Raw genomic sequence first — 20,729 nt, 5'->3', positions numbered from 1 at the left:
AATTGGAAAAAGAACAACAAACCAAGCCCAAAGTCAGCAGAAGGAAGGAAATCATAAAAATTAGTTTGCATTTGCTGTAATTTTATATAAACGGAATCATAGGCATGTATTCTTTTTTTTCTGTATTCTTTCACTGAGCATACGTATTTTGAGATTCATCTGTGTTGTTGCATGCAGCATTAGTTCATTCCTTTTATTGTTGAGGAGCATTCCACTGTACAGACAGGCCATAGTGTGTCATCCATCTGCCTGGTAATGGGATTTGCATCGTTTCAAGCTTTTGCTACTACAAATAAAGCCGCTGTGAACATTTTTGTGTACAAGTCTTTCTGTGGATATATCATTCTCCTCATAAACATCTAGTAGTGAAACGGTTGGACTATATGTCAGGTATATATTTAACTTTTTAAGAAACTGCCACACTCTTTTCCAAAGTGGTTTTCCAGTTTTTATACTTTTTAGCCATTATAATAGGTGTATATCTCATTGTGGTTTTAATTTGTATTTCTCTAATGACTAATGATGTTGAGCATCTTTTCATGGATTATTTACCGTCCGTATATCTTCTTTTAATAAAGAGTCATTGGAATTGTTTGCCTACTTTCTAATTGGGTTGTTTTTCTTATTGCTGTTTTGAGAGTTCTTTGTATATTCTGGATTCAACTCCTTTATTAGATACATGATTTGCAAATATCTTTCTCCCAATCTGTGGCCTGTCTCTTCATTCTTTTGACAGTGAGTTTGAAGAGCAGATGTTTTTAATTTTGATGAAGTCCGGTTTATCAAATTTTTCTCTTATTGATCATGCCTTTGGTGTCAAATCTAAGAAGTCTTTGCCTAACCTAATATCACAGAAGTTTTCTCTATAAGTATTAGAACTTTTGGTTTTACATTTAGGTCTGTGATCCATTTTTTAAAAAATTAATGTATATTTCTATGATCCATATTGAGTTGATTATTGAATATAGTAGAGGTCTGGATAGAAGTTGCTCTTTTTTCTCGCACGTGCGTATCCAGTTATTCCAGCATGCTGAACACCAGTGTGGAAAATCAGTTGCCACGTGTATGGAGCCCCATTTCTGTACTCTGTATTTTGTTCCAGTGGTCTGTGGATATTACCCTAATATCACATTGATTATCCTTAAGTCGATTTTAATCTCTGTTTTCTCTTTTCTTTCCCTTGTAATTTACTTGTCGAGGAGCTTCCCAGAGTGAGGATTTTACTGATTATATCCCTATAGGCAGTAGTGTGCTGGGAATTATTTAAGCTCTGGCTCTCTGGGATGAAGAAGTCTGGATCTGTTGCACTTGCTGGTTTCTGTGGTATATTATTCCCTCCATAGCTGATTTAAAACCACCAACATGACATCACTGAATGCAGAGTCGGGAAGAGATGTGCACTGTCATGTAGTATTTCCACTCTGCACATACAATAGGTATCAGTCACCCCAAGAGCATTTAGATAAAGCGAAAACGTAGCGAAATAATTAGGGAACAATTAATTGTATTTATTACCTTTGTTTTAATATAGTTAATTATAAGTTTATATAATTTAATTTTTAACGATGTATTTAATAGCCAGTTCACAAAATTCCTGAAAATTGAACAGTTTGCTGTTATGACTTTGTCAGAGCCAGTGGCAGCACAGCACGGCTTGTAGAGTGGTCGAACATGTTACTCTGTCACCTGTATTTTCAGTATTTTCTGAAAATTAATAGTGAGAGGCAGAGGTTTGATCAGATTCAGGTTCAGTGATTTGGCAAGATTGTTTCATAGGTTATGGAAGGTCGCTGATCATCATTGCTTTACCATTAATTTGTTAGGGCTGTGAATTGGTAATAGTCTAAGTCAGTCATTCTTTCTTCATTTATTAGCTGGGATGGTCTGTAAAGAAAAACTTACCTGGAACTAGTTGATTACACTGCAGTGTAAGTTCATTTGGGAAATGCAGATAAATAAAGGTACTTTTTACCTTTTATTTACCCATCATCAGAATAATGAGTTGTTTCCCTAGCATCTTTCAAAGGTGCCAGTGACTTTTTTTGTGTCATTATGAACTTAGAGATTTAAACATATTTGACATGTTTTAATTCACTGAGTTTTTATTCTTAGGAGTGCTTAAAGTGACCTATTTTTTAGCTGAAGGGAGCCTCTCCCAGTTGGTTCTTGATCCTGTGCGCGCACACTCAGCAGCCTCTGACAGCCCCCTTCTTGGTCAGGCACGTTGGTTGTTCAGACTCATCATCTGTACTTCCTACCCCATGCTTCATAGCTCTTACCTCATCCTGAGCCATTTTTCTGAGAAGCCCATCTGCTTTCATAGAACATAGTATTTAGAGTCTCCAGTCTTGGCACTAGGGGTGCTCACTGCTAATACATTTTTGATTGTTTCTAGGACTTCTAAGTGAACAGAGCTGGGAAACAGACATAGACACACATCTATTTTTAAGATAAAATATGAGTTCATTCAGTATTTCCATTTGAAATTTAGGACTACAAGACTTTTAGCTGAACTTTCTTACATTTGTTTCTCCTTTTCTTCCATGCTGAAAATCCCGGTTGTCAGTAATATCATACTGTTGCTTATTTGCTACACACACAACAGTCACAAATAACATTACCAACACTACCTTCAATAATATAGTTACTAAAAAGTTATATATAGGGATGACTAATCAAATTCATATTTTAAAGTCACTTTAAATAATTTCCCTGCTGGTTATATCACCAACTTGATAAACATTTAGGTTAATTTGATTAATTTTGCTTTCAAATTTTAGAGACTGAATTTTAATTTAAATCTATTTTAGACTTATGGGAAATATTTATGTTTCCAAAGTTCAGTCTGACAAAACATGATATTTTCCAACTAGCTTCTGTCCCTGTTCTTTCCCTGGTTTATATTACAATTTTAAAAAAATCTGAGGCCAGCCCCATGGCCTAGTGGTTAAGTTCGGCATGCTCTGCTTTGGTGGCCTGGGTTCTGTTCCCAAGCGTGGAGCTACACCACTTGTCACCAGCCATGATGTGGCGGTGTCCCACATACAAAATAGAGGAAGATGGGCACAGATGTTAGCTCAGGGCCAATCTTCTTCAGCAAAAAAACCAAAAGCCAAAAAGCCTACGTGTAGTAGTATTTGCATGTCTCCCTATGTCTTAGGTGAATGGTAACATACATTCCACCTTGGTTTTTCATCAGTATATCAGGAGGTGCTCCATAGAAATATATATTATAGTCCTCATTTCTTTGTAAGCTGCTTAATATTCACGTATAATATCCATAATTTTTCTACCAAATTCCTTTCTAGATGAGTTTGGGTTGTTTCTAGTATTTACTATTAAAAAGTCTTAATGTCTTCTCATATTTTTGCCAATATATGTTTGAGATATGTATTTTTCCAATATTTTAGTTGAAAATTTTCAAACAGCAAAGTTTAAAGAACTTTACAAACACCTATACCCATCACCTAAACTCATACAAAATTTATTGGTGAAATGTACAAAAACAAGTATACAGTTATTGTTTTGAAAAATGCATATACTTGTTGACCCCAACTCCTATCAAGATATAGAATGCTCCCATCATCCCAGAAAGTTCCTCGTGCTTCTTCATAGGCAGCCCTGCTTTGATGTTTTTCTTCTATCAGATTGGTATTTTAAAGTTACTTTACAAATGTGTCTATTTTGGATGCTCTGTGATTAGGTTTCTCCCCTGATTTTGCTTCTTTTTTTCGTATCAGTAACCTGTAATCTAGAACCTTAGATTACGTTAGCCTTCAGTGAGGCTGTTATAGACTTGATTGCCTCCCCACTCCATGTCCAATGTGGTTTTTTTTCTTTTAAATAAACATATTGAGATATAATTCCCATACTACACAATTCAGCCATTTAAACTGTACCATTAAGTGGTTTTTGGTATTTTACATTATTAATTTTTTAAAATTATAGTAAAATATATACAATATAAAAATTGCCATTCTAACCATTTTAAAGTCTACAGCTTAGTGACAATAATTACATTCACAGTGTGTGCAACCATCACCATCCTCCATCTCTAGAACTTCTTCATCATCACAAACAGAAACTACCCATGAAACAATAATTCCCCATTCCCCCTCCCCTCAGCTCCTGGTAACTCCTATTCCACTTTGTCTCCGTGGATTTGCCTCCTCTAGGTACCTCATATACATGGAGTATAACATATGTCCTTTTGTGTTTGGCTTATTTCACTTACTGTAATGTTTTCAGGTTTATCCATGTCTTTAGGATGGATCAATATTCCTTTTCTTTTTTGTATATTATCCTTTTTTTCATGGTAAAATCTGTATAACATAAAATTTGCAATTTTAAGTCAGTCCCTGACTATCACTAATGTTCTGTCTCTATGAATTTGCCTTTTCTGGATGTTTCATATAAACAGAATCATACATAAGCTTTTTGTGCCTGATTTATCTTCCTTAGCATAATATTTTCAAGGTTTATTCATGTTGTAATATCTATCAGTATTTTATTTCTTCTTATAGCCAAATAATGTTCCGTAGTATAGATATATGTATTTTGTTTATTCATTCATCAGCTGATAGATACTTAAGCTGTTCCTATTTTTTGGCTATTATGAATAATGCTGCTATAAACAGATTATAGAATGCTTATGTCATTCTTGTATAAGTTTTCATGTGGATATAGTTTTCATTTCTCTTGGGTATATTACCTAGGAGTGACATTGCTAGGTCACATGGTTACTCTGTGTTTAAATTTTTGAGGAACTACCAGACTGTTTTCCAAAGTGGCCACACCATTTCATATTCCCACCAGCAATGTGTGAGGTTCTAATTTCTCCAAATCCTGGCCAACGCTTGTTAAATGTCTTTTTGATTCTAACCATCCTAGTGAGTGTGGAGTGGTGCAAGTCATTGTGATCTTGATTTGTATATCCCTGATGCTAATGATGTTGAGCATCTTATTGGCTATTTGTAGATCATTTTTGGAAAAACGTCTGTTCAGAGCCTTGCCTGTTTTTCAGTTGTGTCCTATCTTTTTATTGAGTTGTAAGTGTTCTTTATGTATTCTAGATGTAAGTCCCTTATAAGATAGATAATTTGCAAATATTTTCTCCCATTCTGTGGGCTCTCTTTCAGTTTCTTGTTGGTGTCCTTTGCTATGCAAAAGTTTAAAATTTTGGTGATGTCCAGTTTACGTACTTTTTCTTTTGTTGCTCATGCTTTTGGCGTCATACATAAGAAATTGTTCCCTAATCTAATATCATGAAGTTTTATATCTAAGATGTTTTCTTCTAAGAGTTTTATATTTCTAGCTCTTATATTTATGGTGTGAGGTAGGGGTCCAACTTCATCCTGTTACAAATGGTTATCTAGTTTTTCCAGCACCGTTTGTTTAAAAGACTCTTCTTTCTCCTTTGAATTGTCTTTGGCACCCTGGTTGAAAAAAATCAATTGATCATAATATGAGGATTTATTTCTGGACTCTGAATTCTATTCTATTGATCTATGTGTCTGTCTTCTGTTTTCTTTTAAAAACTCATGAATTTAAAGAGGATATTTACAAATATATGCATTTGTGACCTGTTTTTTTATAACCTGTGTTCATGGTTTCCTATATTTGTTTTGTTTCATTAGCTTCTTCCGTTTAGTTCTAGAATTATTTCGTGTGTAATGCCATCTGGGAAGAGAGTGCCTGGTGGTGAAGCGTCATGTTAATGTTGTCAGAGTGGTGATGTTTCCATTTTTCAAAGACTGCTTTGAATACAGGAAGTGTATCTTCAGTTGGCAATGATGGCATAAAGTGATAAAAATAAAATAAGGAAGCTTATGGTTCAAAGATTTTCTTACCTTATTTAGATTTGAGATGCAGTCCATGAAACTAGGTTAAACTAATGGTTATGACTTTTTCTTTGAGAAAGTAGACATTTCAGACCCATCAAAAATTATTCTTTATGATTATACTTCTTTATAGAGTTCCTGAGTCAGAGGTAGAAGAAGAAACTCAAGTTCAAGAGATGACCCTAGATGAGTGGAAAAATCTTCAAGAACAAACCAGACCAAAGCCTGAGTTTAACATCCGGAAACCTGAGTCCACTGTCCCTTCCAAAGCAGTGGTGATACACAAATCCAGATTCAGAGAGGACGTAAGCATCGGGTTTCTGCCTGGAGGGCTCTCCACTGCCGCCTTGTTGGGAGTGACACAGGCCTGTCCACTTCTGTTTTGAAAATGGAACGTTAGTAGTTGACATTCTGGTTTCTACCTAAGACTAATCAGAGACGACGTGTGCCTAATTTTACTGTATCTTTATTGTTCGTTAAGAAAAGGAATTGATCTGACCTATTGACCCTTAGTACACAGCAGTTAGAGTGAAAGTGCATTTTCTGCTCGCTCTGGAACTGTGCTGAGACTGTGCAAACACTGTATGTTAATTGCATTGCATTTCAATTGCATGTCTCAAAAGAGAGGTTCAGAATGTTTTGTGAATGATGCCATTTCAAAGGATAAGGACTCTGCATTTTTGCAATTAGATTACCTACAGCTCTAATTCTTTTTTGTTTGTTTCATTTATTTTTTTTGCTTCATTATACTTTTTAAAATTGGCTTATAACATTGAGTAATTTCAGGTGCACATTTATTTATTTATTTATTTTTCGGTGAGGAAGATTGGCTCTGAGCTAACATCTGTACCAATCTTCCTCTATTTTATGTGGGATGCTGCCACAGCATGGCTTGATGGGCTGTGCTAGGTCCATGCCCGGGATCCAAGCCTGTGAACCCTGGGCTCCTGAAACAGAGCACACAAACTAAACCACTATGCAACCGGGCCAGCCCCTATGTGTACTTTATTATTTATCAGTTTCTGTATAGGCTGCATTGTGCTCACCATCAACAGTCCAGTTTTTATCTGTCACCATACATATGTCCCTGTTTACCCCTTTTACCCTTCCCCAACCCCCTTCCCCAATCCTCTTCCCCCTAGTAAACACTAATCTGTTCTCTTTGTCCATGTGTTTATCTTCAACATAAGAGTGAAATCATATGGTACGTCTTTCTCTGTCTGACTTGTTTTGCTCAGCATAATACCCTTAAGGTCCATCCACATTGTTGCAAATAGATTTTGTCTTTTTTTATGGCTAAGTAGTATTCCATTGTATATATATGTACACCACATCTTTATCCATTCATGCGTTGATGTGCTTCCTTGGTTGCAACTTGGGTTGCTTCCACAGCTTGGCTATTGTGAATAATGCTGCAGTGAACATAGGAGTGGATAAATCTCTCTGAATTTTTTATTTCATGTTCTTTGGATAGATACCCAGTAGTGGGATGGCTGGGTCGTATGGTATTTCTATTTTTAATTTTTTGAGAAATCTCCATACTGTTTTCCCTAGTGGCTGCACCAGTTTGCATTCCCATCAGCAGTATATGAGGGTTCCCTCTTCTCCACATCCTCTCTAACGTTTGTTATTTTTTGTCTTGGTGATTAAACCATTCTAAGAGGTGTAAGGTGATATCTCGTTGTAGTTTTGATTTTCATTTCCCTAATAATTAGTGGTGTTGAACATCTTTTCATGTGCCTGTTGGCCATCTGTATATCTTCTTGGGAAAAAAAATGTCTGTTCATATCCTCTGTCCACTTTTTGATTGGGTTGTTTGTCTTTTTGTTGTTGAGCTATATGAGTTCTTTATATATTTTGGAAATTAACCCTTTGTCAGATATATGATTTGCAAATATTTTCTCCCAATTGGTGAGTTGTCTTTTTGTTTTGATTCTGGTTTCCTTTGTTGTGCAGAAGCTTTTTAGTCTGATGTAGTCCCATTGGTTTACTTTTTCTTTTGTTTCTCTTATCTGAGGACACATGATATTAGAAAAGGTGCTGCTAAAACCGATGTCAAAGAGTGTACTACCTATATTTGCTTCTAGGAGTTTTATGGTTTCAGGTCTTAGATTCAAGTCTTTAATCCATTTTGAGTTAATTTTTGTGTATTGTGTAAGATAATGGTCTGCTTTCCTTCTCTTGCATGTGGCTGTCCAGTTTTCCCAACACCATTTAGTGAAGAGACTGTCATTTCTCTGTTGTATGTTCTTAGCTCTTTTGTCAAAGATAAACTCTCCATAGATGTGTGGTTTTATTTCTGGGCTTTCAATTCTATTCCATTGATCTGTGTGTCTCTTTTTGTACTAGTACCATGCTGTTTTGATTACTGTAGCCTTGTGGGATATTTTGAAGTCAGGGATTGTGATGCCTCCAGCTTTGTTCTTTTTTCTCAGGATTCCTTTGGCTATTTGGCATCTTTTGTTGTTCCATATAAATTTTAGGATTCTTTGTTCTATTTCCATGAAGAATGTCTTTGGGATTCTGATTGGGATTGCATTGAATCTGTAGATTGCTTTAGGTAACGTGGACAGTTTTTACTATATTCTTCCAGTCGATGAGCATGGAATGTCTTTCCATTTCTTTCTGTCATCATTGATTTCTTTCAGCAATGTCTTGTAGTTTTCAGTGTACAGGCCTTTCACCACATGGTTAAATTTATTCCTAGATATTTTTTTCTTTTTATTGTGATTGTAAATGGGATGGTATTCTTGAGTTCTCTTTCTGTGTGTTTGTTATAGAGTATAGAAATGAAACTGAATTTTGTAGGTTGATTTTGTACCCTGCAACTTTGCTGTAGTTTTTGATTATTTCTAATAGGTTTCCAATGGATTATTTAGGGTCCTGTATATATAAAAGCAGGTCATCTGCAAACAGCAAGAGTTTCACTTCTTCATTGCCTATTTGGATTCCTTTTATTTCATTTCCTTATTTCTTTTCCTAGTTTTTCACTGTTAAGCATGACATTGACTGTGGGTTTGTCATCATGCCCTGTATTATGTTGAAGTACTTTCCTTCTCTACCCATCTTACTGAGAATTTTTGTCATAAATGGATGCTGGACGTTGCTTTCTCAGTGTCTATTGAGGTGATCATGTGGGGGTTTTTTCTTTTTTCTTTTTCTTAATAGATTGGCACTTGAGATAACATCTGTTACCAATCTTTTTTTTTCTTTCTTTTCCCCAAACCCCCCACCAGTACATAGTTGTGTATTCTAGTTGTAGGTCCTTCTGGCTCTGCTATGTGGGATGCCCCCTCAGCATGGCTTCATGAGTGGTGCTAGGTCCGTGCCCAGGATCCAAAACGGCAAAACCTTGGGCCTCCAAAGTAGGATGTGTGAACTTAACCACTTGGCCACATGGCCAGTCCCTGATCGTGTGGTTTTTATTCATCGTTTTGTTAATGTGGTGTATCACATTGATTGATTTGTGGATGTTGAACCATCCCTGTGTCCCTGGTATAGATCCCACTTGATCATGGTATATCATCTTTTTAATGTATTGCTGTATTTGGTTTGCCAATATTTTGTTGAAGATTTTTGCGTCTATGTTCATGAGGCATATTGGCCTGTAATTTTCCTTCTTTGTGCTGTCCTTGTCTCGCTCTGGGATCAGGATGATGTTGGAATCGTAGAATGTGTTAGGAAGTGTTCCATCTTTCTCAATTTTTTGAAATAGTTTGAGAAGGATAGGTATTAAATCTTCTTTGAATATTTCATAGACTTCCCCAGAGAAGCCATTTGGTCTTGGACTTTTATTTTTGGGGAGGTTTTTGATTACTGTTTCAATCTCTTTACTTGTGATTGGTCTATTCAGATTCTCTGTTTCTTCTTGATTCAGTTTTGGGGGGTTGTATGAGTCAGGTTTTATCCATCTCTTCTAGATTGTCCAATTTGTTGGCATGTAATTTTTCATAGTGTTGTCTTAAAATCCTTTGTATTTCTGTGATATCCATTGTAATTTCTGCTCTTTCATTTCTAATTTTATTTATTTGAGCTTTCTCTTTTTTTCTTAGTGACTCTGGCTAAGGGTTTGTCAGTTTTGTTTTATCTTCTCAAAGAACCAGCTCTGAGTTTCATTGATATTTTCTACTGTCTTTTTTGTTTCAATTTCATTTATTTCTTCTCTAATTTTTATTATTTCCTTCCTCCTTCTGACTTTGGGCTTCCTTTGTTCTTCTTTTTCTGATTCAGTTAGGTATAGTTTAAGATTGCTTGTTTGAGATTTTTCTTGTTTGTTAAGGTGGGCCTTTATTGCTGTGAATTTCCAGATTCTCTTAGGACTGCTTTTGCTGCATCCCATGAGAGTTTGTATGGTGCATTTTCGTTTTCATTTGTCTCCAGATATTTTTTGATTTTCCTTTAATTTCTTCGGTGATCCATTGGTTGTTCAGTAGCATGTTGTTTAGTCTCCACATATCTGTCCCTTTCCCAGCTTTTTTCTTCTAGTTGATTTCTAGGTTCATAGCATTATGGTTGGCAAAGATGCTTGATATGGTTTCAATCTTCTTAAATTTATTGAAGCTTGCCTTGTTTTCCAACATATGGTCTGTCCTTGAGAATGTTCCATGTGCACTTGAGAAGAATATGTATTCTGCTGTTTTTGGATGGAGTGTGCTATATATAACTATAAAGTCCATTGGCTGTAGTTTTTCATTTAAATCCACTATTTCCTTGTTGACTGTCTGGATGTCCTATCCATTGATGTAAATGGGGTGTTGATGTCCCCTACTATTACTGCCTTGTCAATATCTCTTTTTAGGTTTGTTAATAGTTGCTTTATGTACTTTGGTGCTCCTTTCTGGGTGCATATATATTTATAAGTGTTATGTCTTCTTGGTGGAATGTTCCTTTTATCATTATATACTGCTCATCTTTGTCTCTCATTGCCTGTATTATCTTGAAGTCTACTTTGTCTGATGTAAGAATGGCAACACCTGCTTCTTTTGTTTGCTGTTAGCTTGGAGTATTGCCTTCCATCCCTTCACTCTGAAACTACGTTTGTCCTTGGAGCTGAGATGGAAGCAGCATATTGTTGGGTCTGATTTTTTAATCCATCCAGCCACTCTGTGTCTTTTGATTGGAGAATTCAATCCATTTACATTTAGGGTGATTGTTGATATATGAGGGCTTAATGCTGCCATTTTATTACTTATTTTCCAGTTCTTCTGCATTTCCTTTGTTTCTCTTCCCATGTATTTCGGACTACCTATTCACTTAGGTGGTTTTCTATGATGGTTTTCTTAGCTTTCTCTTTATTTATCTGTTGTGTGTCTGTTCTGATTATTTGTTTAGTGGTTACCATGAGATTTGTATAAAAAATCTGGTAGATGAGATAGTCTGTTTTCTGACAGCCTTGTATTTCTTTAGACCAAGCCGATTCCATACTTCTCCTCTTCCCCTTCTAAGATATTATTGTCACATCTTATTCCATCTTGTGTTGTGAGTTTGTGGTTAAAATGACAAGATTATATTTATTTTTGGTATTTTCCTTCCCTTTATCACTAATGTTATCATTATTTGCTGACCTGTTCTGAAAGAGAGCTGCAATTTTTTAATTTTGTTTACCTATTTATCTCGTTGCTCAAGGCTTTTTAACCCCTTTCTTTTTTTCAGGTATGTGGGCCTTCTTGAGCATTTCTTGTAGGTGGGGTCTTGTGGCGATGATCTCCCGTAGCCTTTGTTTATTTGGGAAAATTTTTGTTTCTCCGTCATATCTGAAGGATATTTTTGCTGGATAGGTATTCTTGGCTGAAAGTTTTTGTCCTTCAAAGATCTGAATGTCATTCCAGTCTCTGCTAGCCTGTCAGGTTTCTGCAGAGAGATCTACTGAAAGCCTGATAGGGGTTTCTTTGTAAGTTATTTTCTTTTGCTTTGCTCCCCTTAATATTTTTTTTCTGTCATTGACTTTTGCCAGCTTTAGTACTATATGCCTTGGAGAACGTCTTTTTATATTGCTATAGTTAGGAGATCTCTTGGCTTCTTTCATGTGTATTTCCAGCCCCTTCCCCAGATTTGGTAAGTTCTCTTTTGTGAGGAAGTTCCTGATGCATTGAACCATCTATCTGTATTTTCTTGTAACTCATTGAGTTTTTTTATGATAGCTATTTTGAATTCTCTGTCATTTAGATTATAAATTTCTGTGCCTTCAGGATTGATTTCTGGGCACTTGTCATTTTCCTTCTGGTCTGGAGATTTAATATGTTTTTTTCATAGTGCTAGATGGCATGGATTTGTGCCTCTGCATAGTGATAATATTTGCAGTTTCCACCTGCTACCACTGGGTGTGGGTCAAGAGCTGTGTATTCTGCACCCACTATGATCCACAGCTGGCTTGCTGTCAGATGATGCTTTTCTGTCTGTGAAGTGCTCTGGCCAGTTGACTGAACTGGATCATCAGGCAGGGGAAGGGGCTCTTATTTTCATCTGCATGGTCCTGGGGGGCATCCTCACTTTGCCGTCACTCTCTGGTCTCCTGGCATGCTAGCATGATGAGGACACCCCCACAATAGCTTAGTCAGCTCTGTGTGGGGCTTTCCCACGGTCTATGAGGGAACTGGGAGAGCAAAGGTCTTCCTGTGTATGGCCACCCCTCACTCCTCTCAAGAACTGCATGCAGTCCTGGGGTCCCTGCCATTTGGGAGGCAGAGGAGATCCCCTTTCTTTCTTCTGCTTCCTCCTGGGGGTCTAGCACCTTCACCTTCATGTGAATGGCTTCGTGGATCTCTCAGGCATCCTTTGTGTTGTGTGGATGTCCTCTGTTGGTATATGAATATCCTTTTCATTGTATCTTAGAGGGGAGAGCTCACTCTGCCATGATGCTGATGTCTCTCTTCCTGATTTTTATTCCTGATTTTGTTAATGTGGTGTATCACATTGATTGACTGGCAGATGTTGAACTATTCCTGCATCCCTGAGATAAATCCCACTTGATCATGGTGTATGATCCTTTTTATATATTACTGTATTCGATTTGCCAATATTTTGTTGAGAACTTTTGCATCTGTGTTCGTCAGTGATATTGGTCTACAATTTTCCGTTTTTGTGCTGTTTTCATCTTGTTTTGGTATCAGGGTAATGTTGGCCTCGTAAAATGAGTTAGGAAGTGTCCCATGTTCTTCAGTTTTTTGCAATAGTTTGAGAAGGATAGATATTAAATCTTTGAATGTTTGGCCAGAGAAGGCATCTGGTGCTGGACTTTTGGTTTTGGGGAGGTTTTTGATTACCATTTCAATCTTTTGTGATTGGTCTATTCAGATTCTCTGTTTCTTCTTGATTTAGTTTTGGGAAGTTCTGTGAGTCTAAGAATTTATCCATTTCTTCTAGGTTATCCAATTTGTTTGGCATAGTTTTTCATAGTGTTCTCTTATAATCCTTTGTATTTATGTGGTATCCATGGTAATTTGTGCTCTTTCATGTTTCATTTTATTTATTTGAGCTTTCTCTTTTTTTCTTAGTGACTCTGGCTAACGGCTTGTAAATTTTATTTATCTTCTCACAGAACCAGCTCTGTATTTCATTGATACTTTCTATTGTTTTTTTAGTCTCTATTTCAGTGATTTCTGCTCTGATTTTTATTATTTCCTTCCTTCTGCTGACTATGGGCTTTGTTTTTCTTTTCTAGTGCTGTTAGGTATACTTCAATATTACTTATTTGAGATTTTCTCTTGTTTGAGGTGGGCCTGTATTGCTATGAATTTCCCTCTTAGTACTGCTTTTGCTGCATCTCATAAGAGTTGGTATGGTGTACTTTCATTTTCATTTGTCTCCGGGTGTTTTTAAATTTCTCCTTTAATTTCTTCATAAATCCAGTGGTTGTTTAGTAGCATGTTGTTTAATCTCCACGTATTTGTGACTTTCCTAGCTCTCTTCTTGTAGTTGATTTCTAGTTTCATAGCATTGTAGTTGGAAGAGATGCTTGATATGGTTTCTCTCTTCTTAAATCTATTGAGGCTTGCCTTGTGTCCCAACATAGGGTCTGTCTTTGAGACTGTTCCATGTGCACTTGAGAAGAATGTGTGTTGTGTTTTTGGATGGAATGTTCTATATATATCGATTGAGTCCATCTGGTCTAGTGTTTCATTTAAGGCCGCTTTCTTGTTGACTTTCAGTCTGGATGATCTATCCATTGATGTAATTGTGTGTTGCTGTTAATTTTTCCTTTTATGTCTTTTACTAGTTGCTTTGTGTACTTTGATGCTGCTGTGTGAGGTGCATATATATCCATAAGTGTTATATCCTCTTGGTGGAGTGCCCCTTTTATCATTATGCTCCTCTTTGTCTCTCATTGTCTTTTTTGTCGTGAAGTCTACTTTGTCTGATATAAGTATGGCTACAGCTGCTTTCTTTTGTTTGCCATTTGCTTGGAATATCATTTTCCATCCCTTCACTTTTGAGTCTGTGTTTGTCCTTAGAGCTGAGCTGTGTTTCCTGGAGGCAGCATATTGTTGGGTCTTGTTTTTTAATCCATCCAGCCACTCTGTCTTTTGATTGGAGAATTCAATTCATTTATATTTAGGGTGATTATTGATATATGAGAGCTTAATACTGACATTTTATCTCTTGTTTTCTGGAGCTCTAATTTATTTTTTGGGGGGAGCTGAGGAAGATTGGCCCTAAGCTAACATCTGTTGCCAATTTTCCTCTTTTTGCTTGAGGAATATTGTTGCTGAGCTAACATCTGTGCCAGTCTTCCTCTATTTTGTATGTGCAACTCTGCCACAGCATGGCTTTGACAAGTAGTGTGTAGGTCTGTGCCCAGGATCTGAACCTGATAACCCTGGGCCGCTGAAGTGGAATGCGCGAACTTAACCACTGCGTCACTGGGCTGGCTCCCACTGGAGCTCTAATTCTTAACAAGAGCATTTAATCGGAAGGAGTTGATTATTTAAAGTGGTCAGGGTTCTGTGCTCTGACTCCTTTCTTGAGTTAGTACAGCAGCTCTTCTCCGTCTGCATAACTGCCAGAACCAGCAGAGGAGCCCTGAGGAGCCTGGCGGCAGGTCTGGCCCTACCACAGTAACCAGACTGCTGGCCAGATCCTCAGAGCATCCTGCTCTCTGTGAGGACTTTTTTTCATGATTTATATTCAGCTCTTTATTGGAAGCCTCAACTTTGACAGTATGTACCAGCATATATTGATAAAGATGGTCAGGGAGCCATTTAATCATATTATATTTAAGTTACTGAACTTAAGGGTATGCCGAAGCATTGTAATTTAAAATTCAGAATTTGCATCATGAAATCACAGCTATTTATCACGGTACCAGTCTCTGTCATTATGGTGATGAGCAAACTGTTCTTCTCTGCTAAATATTACTCACTGGTTTTCCGTTTGTAACTGATGAATTTTGTACTATGTAGATTTGTATGTGTTCCCATTTACATTCTGGTTAATTGTATTCTGTGAATGAATACTTTCACCTTGATACAGGACCCCCTCCCACCTCCTGCTTTGGTTGCTCCAAGCTCTGAGAGGCCTTACTTGTGAGTTTTGAGCTGTTTCAGTAGAAATGGCTTTTTGTGCACATGGGTGGCCAGAGCCTTTTCATCTACTTTCTTTGTTCTTTTTGTTCTGGGGCACTGTAAATAAAGCTTTGCCTAAAACAAATGTGCTGTCAGGATGTGAAACGTGCAGCTGACATGCTGGGTAAAACTGAAGCTGCTCTTCCTTGATCCACACCAAATTCATCCTCCTTGGCTCCAGAGAGAGCCCTCCTGGAATATTTGAAGCAGCTGGCTTAGCTGAGTCATGGAGCCCTGCCTCAGTAAAGCCCACATCTTTAGTCCTTGTTAATCTTATGGCATTGACGATTTTAGCCAGGAATTATTCCTAAAGCGACATAAGCCAAATCTTGGGGCTACTGTTTCACTTTGTTCTTGGAACTCTCAGAAACAAAACCACTAGAATGATGCCTCTTGTTTGGGTGGAGCTGTTGTTTGCCCAGTTTAGACCTAACCATCACCGTTGAGTGGAGCTGGGCCCTGGAGGCGCTGGTCTCGAGCACGCCACTGCAGTCGTCCCTTCTTCCTGGGACGCTGCTGCGGCCTGTCTGCTCAGCAGTGGCTCATCATTTGCCTCTTAGTGGTTTTCTGTGTTTATCTTTTTACCAGAGTGCCAGAGCTCCTGAGTTGTTCTTTCCTTCACCTTTTTAGCATCTAGAGTCCATCTTCCTAAGGCCTCTGCTTTATTTTCATGTGAATCTTTGAAGGTGATACAAACATTAAACATGGAATCTGTTATGAACATATGGCCCAGAGGGGTTGATGTGCTCAGGAGATTTGGCTCCAGTTCCTGGACAAGTTGTAGGAATGTTGAACGTGCTAGCACTTTGGAGATTCTCATCCAAGATCACTGGCATATTTTCTGTAGGTTTATATTTTATTTCAAAGTGAGGGGTTTTTTTTGTTTGTTTTGCCTTACCCATTATTATGAATTGAAGCCAAATCAAATTTGGAGATTTATTTAATATAGTTTTCCTTTAATCAGAGACAGAATTTCTTTGACCTTTTACAATAAAATGTGCTTTCTCAAAGAATTTTAAAGCAGTTCTTAAAAAGCAACTTGAGTTCTTCATCCAGCGTTGCTAGCAACCCTCAGGCCACCAGACTCTGTTGTTTTACCATTACTATATATCTGGAGTCAGCGCTGTTTATTGTAAATTATGCTGTTTTTAACATATGGTATTTGTACAGTCAGCACCCACATTGAAAGGAGTTTCTCCATCAAGTTCTATTCTAGGAAGGTGATATTTCCTTATTTATCAAAATAGCATTTGTGAATTAAAAAAAAGGCAGAAATTAAAACTTTTTAATCTCAGCAAAATACACTTAGATAGGAAACATTTATATCAATTGCTGTTAGGTATGTCAAATCTTACATCTTAACGTGCTGAACTGATAGAAATTTGGTGTCACTTGAAGTAATAGTAAGTTCAGAGATGTTTGGATTAGGACTATGACGCATGTTTGAGAAATGAACAGAACCCACCTGGGCTGGAACCAGAGCAGCATTGTTGTCTTCCTCTGCCTAGCCCCACAGCCCAGGAGGGAGACACGTCAAGGAGGGCCACATTCCTGTGTGATGCCGTCTTTGCTCCTTTGCAGCACAGCACTAGGACGCTGAGCCGAATAAGTGTCCATGGAGATGGCTGTGTGTGTGTGTTTGATGCTGTAACTGTTGTTTCAGATGGTAAAGGATGACTATGAGGATGATGCCCACGTTTTCCGGAAAGCGGCCAATGACATCACGTCCCAGCTGGAGATTAATTTTGGTAACCTCCCTCGTCCTGGGCGTGGAGCCAGAGGTGGCCCACGGGGAGGCCGGGGAAGGATCAGAAGGGCAGAGAACTATGGACCCAGAGCAGAAGTGGTGGTAAGTGTTTGTATTCTAAATCCTGGCTGGTTTTCTGAAGGACGTGAGCGGATGAGGATGCCCTGGGCCTACATAGTCTAATTTTGGAGGGTCATCAGGTTCTGCTGTTGATTCCTCCTCTATCTAGTGTGGGTCTGATGTTGGCTTTTGGAACAGTGATATCAGCATCATGGACAGCAGTTGGATACAGACCATTCTGTAGCCCTGGCCTCCAGGGCGATCCACTGTCTGCCATGAGTGCATACTCAGAAGTGGAGAAAAACTCACTCACCTGCATCAGACAAGATCTCCAGGCTTGGGTCCATCAGAGCACCTGATGGTTGCTTCCTAACTATGATCTGATTGTCTGCCCTGTGCCCTTATCATGTCTTCTGGACAGATAAAATCCTTCCTAGGGCTTCAAGGCCTCCTCGTGACCTCCCCAGGCTCACCTTCTCACCTCAAGGCTTTCTTCCCTGCCCCTCAGCCAACACTGTTCTTCCTCTGGTTCTTCAGACAGGCCTCCTCGTCACTCCACGGGCCTTTGTACCTGCTGGTCTTTTGCCACCCCTTGGTCTGCTTACCTAGGATAGGTCCTCTAACCTTACTTCCTCAGAGAAGGCCCCTTTGCTCACATTTCCTTCCAGACCAGGTCAGAGTCCTTGAGCAAAGAATTTTCTTTCTTTCTCTGAAGCATTAAATCATTTGTAATGGTATTCTCACTGGTGTGATGATTAATTGGAGTCTGCTGTCTCTACAATGGACAACAGCAGCCGTGTCTCCTTTTGCTCATTGTTGGTTTCCCCAGTGCCCAGCAGGAGGTAAGCATCTAGTGGGTGCTCCTCTTACGAACACATACATGAATACCTATTAGTGGGAGTCGGGCCAGCGTGGGCCGCCACGCCAGCCTCCTGATGATGGAGCAGGCGCAGCCTGTCTGTGGCTGGTCTCGGAAATCTTCCTTTTGCTGCTTGATTGCCTCTCTCCAAGGAGCAGGCCCTGGGAGGAGTGCCTGTAGTTTATTGTACTGACGCAAGAGCAGAAACAATATAATTTCCGAGTACATTGGAGGCCAGATTGGAAAACGGATCTATTCTGGGAATTGAAAATAGACACTTGCTCCTTTCCGGCAGCAGGGCTCCAGCCACCATAGCGCTCATTGCCAAGTGCGGTGACCTGGCACCCACATGCTTCCACCTGCCTGCTCCTCCCCTGCCACCCACCTGTGCTCCTCCAGCTCAGAATGAGCCTGCCCTCAGGCCCCCGCCCCTCAAGCTCAGGTTGCAGTGTTTCGGGATCCCTGCTCTCATTGCTCATGCACTGAGGCTTGTCTCCAGAACCTCCTCTTCCAGAAAACCTTACCTGACTGTCATGTGTACTTTGCCACCAAATTGCATTGGATGCCCCTCCTGTGGGCACATTGCCAGGCCACCTGTTACTTAAGTCCCCACCCTGGAACTTGCTCAGTGTGGTTCTCCCCCTAGCCCTGTGAGCTCCCCCAGGGCGGACAGCCTTTAATCATCCTTATATATCCCTAAGTAAACACTGGATGAAGGAAGTGCCAGATACAAAAAGGGTCACTCAGTAAGGATTTGTGGGAGGGAGGGAGGGAGGGAGGCAGGTGCTTCCAGCTGTTTTGCAGAAGGGACAGGAGTGAGTCTGAGAAGGGAGAGGTGCCCTTCTGGGACCGGCCCCCTATGTGGGCTCCGCGCAGCACTCACACTCCTCCTTCCTCTGGGGACCTGCCACTCCGCTCCGTGATTGGGCTGCCCTGCCTTAGCTCCGTCCCCTGGGGGAGAACGGGCCCGGCATTTCACTTAGGCCTTGGCTGAGGGGGAGTGGGTGGGATGATGGTTGGTTCAAAATGTTTCTTCTCTTTAGACACAAGACGTCGCTCCAAACCCAGATGACCCTGAAGACTTCCCTGCCCTGGCTTGAGAGAGCCTTATTCCCCGGCAACGGCAACAGCACGGCGCACCTGCGAAGAGACTTTGCTTGCTGTGGGGAGAGTCAGACTCTAAGAACAATAGATGTTGCTTTTCCCCGTGTAGTGTGAATTCGTTGCTCTTTTTTGGCCTGGGGGGTGTGGGCCAGGGATTTCTCCAGACACTTGTGGGCAGCAGCTCCAGTCAGAGGGTTAGTCTGGCACTTGCCCAAGAAGGTGAATGGTGATTATTTTTTTATTTAAGGAATTCCAAATGAAGTTCAGAAATAATGTTTAAAATGTGTACAGAGATTGTATTAAATCCTCCACACAAGCATGGAGAGTAAAGTAAGTTGTAAAATAGAATCTATTGAGACTACTAAGTTGTATAGATACGAAGGCTGTGTCCTTTAGTGCTACGGAAACGCATAGAACCTGGACCATTGACTCAACGCGGGCTCAGCCTAGCTTTCCGAGAACATGAAATTTAAATGCAGTTGTACTGTTTACTTGTAAATGTTATACTCCTGGAATTTTTTTGAGTTCTGGTTTTCCTTTAACCAATAATTTTAAACAGCTGTTGCACAGTCACTGGTTACCAGTGTGACAGAATTAGAGAAAGCATTGATTTTTTAATGGTGATTTAAACTACCTCGTGGTTTCTGTGTGTATGCACACACACACACACACACAGGATAAATGTGCATATTTAGTGTTTGGGTGGCTTTAGGATGAGTATTAAGTATATGATTTTAAAAATCATGTTATTTAACCCACCAATCAAAAGAGGTCCAGGCAAAAGAGTATTACAGCTTAAAACCACATCCTTTGCTCCCTTGAAACTAGTGTCAGAATCCAACTGCCACGTGCAAAGGCCTTCCGTCCTTGTCCTGGGCGTGACTTGTAAATAATAGGAATCGACTGACTGCTGCTGTGCGGTTTTCCTCACTTGGTCCTCACACTGGTTCCGGTTCCTGCTTCCTGCCTTTGGTGACCGTGTGGGGCTAGGAGCTCCCTCAGGGGTTCAGTCACTCACTGAGTTCCCCCCTGACCAGCAGAGCTGAGACCTCCAGAGCCTGCGCTGTCTCAGCTGAGCTGCCTGCGAGGACAGTGCCCAGGACAGGGCAGGGCTGAGGCAGCTGTAACAGCTTCTGGAAGCTGGGGCTCTGCTCTTCCCACTTCACTGAAGCAGCTGCGGGTAACACTGGCCTGCTGTCACACAGTTAATATTAAGCTTGTGTTGGAATTTGAACCTTGGTCCCAGCATCTGCCTTTTCCCGCTTTGCTATACTGTTTAAGATGGCTCTGAACTTGAACCCAAGTGTAAATAAAGGTTGGTATTCCCTCCTAACTTTGTGTATAGAAAGCTGAATCCTTTTGGTTACACCCAGGTCAAGAGAGAAGAATGTGGGAAAGGCCACAGTGGGAAGAATCGTACTTTGTTGGATGATCAGAGCTGAACCCGCAGCCACGTGTAGACCAGTTAAGGACGTTCACTGTGGTGACGGCCTGCCTTTGGTCTCATTGTTAATATCTAAGTACCACAGTATATTAACTGCTCGTTCTGTTCCCTCTCC

General features: G+C 39.6%; 1 protein-coding gene across 1 annotated transcript in view; it reads left to right on the top strand.

The window, feature by feature from the left end:
* Positions 1 to 20,503, top strand: part of HABP4 (hyaluronan binding protein 4) — a 40,291-nt gene extending 19,788 nt beyond the window's left edge. The window contains exons 6-8 of the mRNA XM_046664762.1: positions 5,974 to 6,145; positions 17,064 to 17,249; positions 19,110 to 20,503. Coding sequence (XP_046520718.1) covers positions 5,974 to 6,145; positions 17,064 to 17,249; positions 19,110 to 19,166 — 415 coding nt within the window. The 3' untranslated portion in view covers positions 19,167 to 20,503. The remainder of the gene's footprint in view (positions 1 to 5,973; positions 6,146 to 17,063; positions 17,250 to 19,109) is intronic.
* Positions 20,504 to 20,729: the final 226 nt, after the last annotated feature.

The sequence above is a fragment of the Equus quagga genome, chromosome 6, assembly GCF_021613505.1.
Source record: "Equus quagga isolate Etosha38 chromosome 6, UCLA_HA_Equagga_1.0, whole genome shotgun sequence".
NCBI classification, from domain to species: Eukaryota; Metazoa; Chordata; class Mammalia; order Perissodactyla; family Equidae; genus Equus; species Equus quagga.
This window is presented reverse-complemented; position numbering and strand designations above follow the sequence as displayed.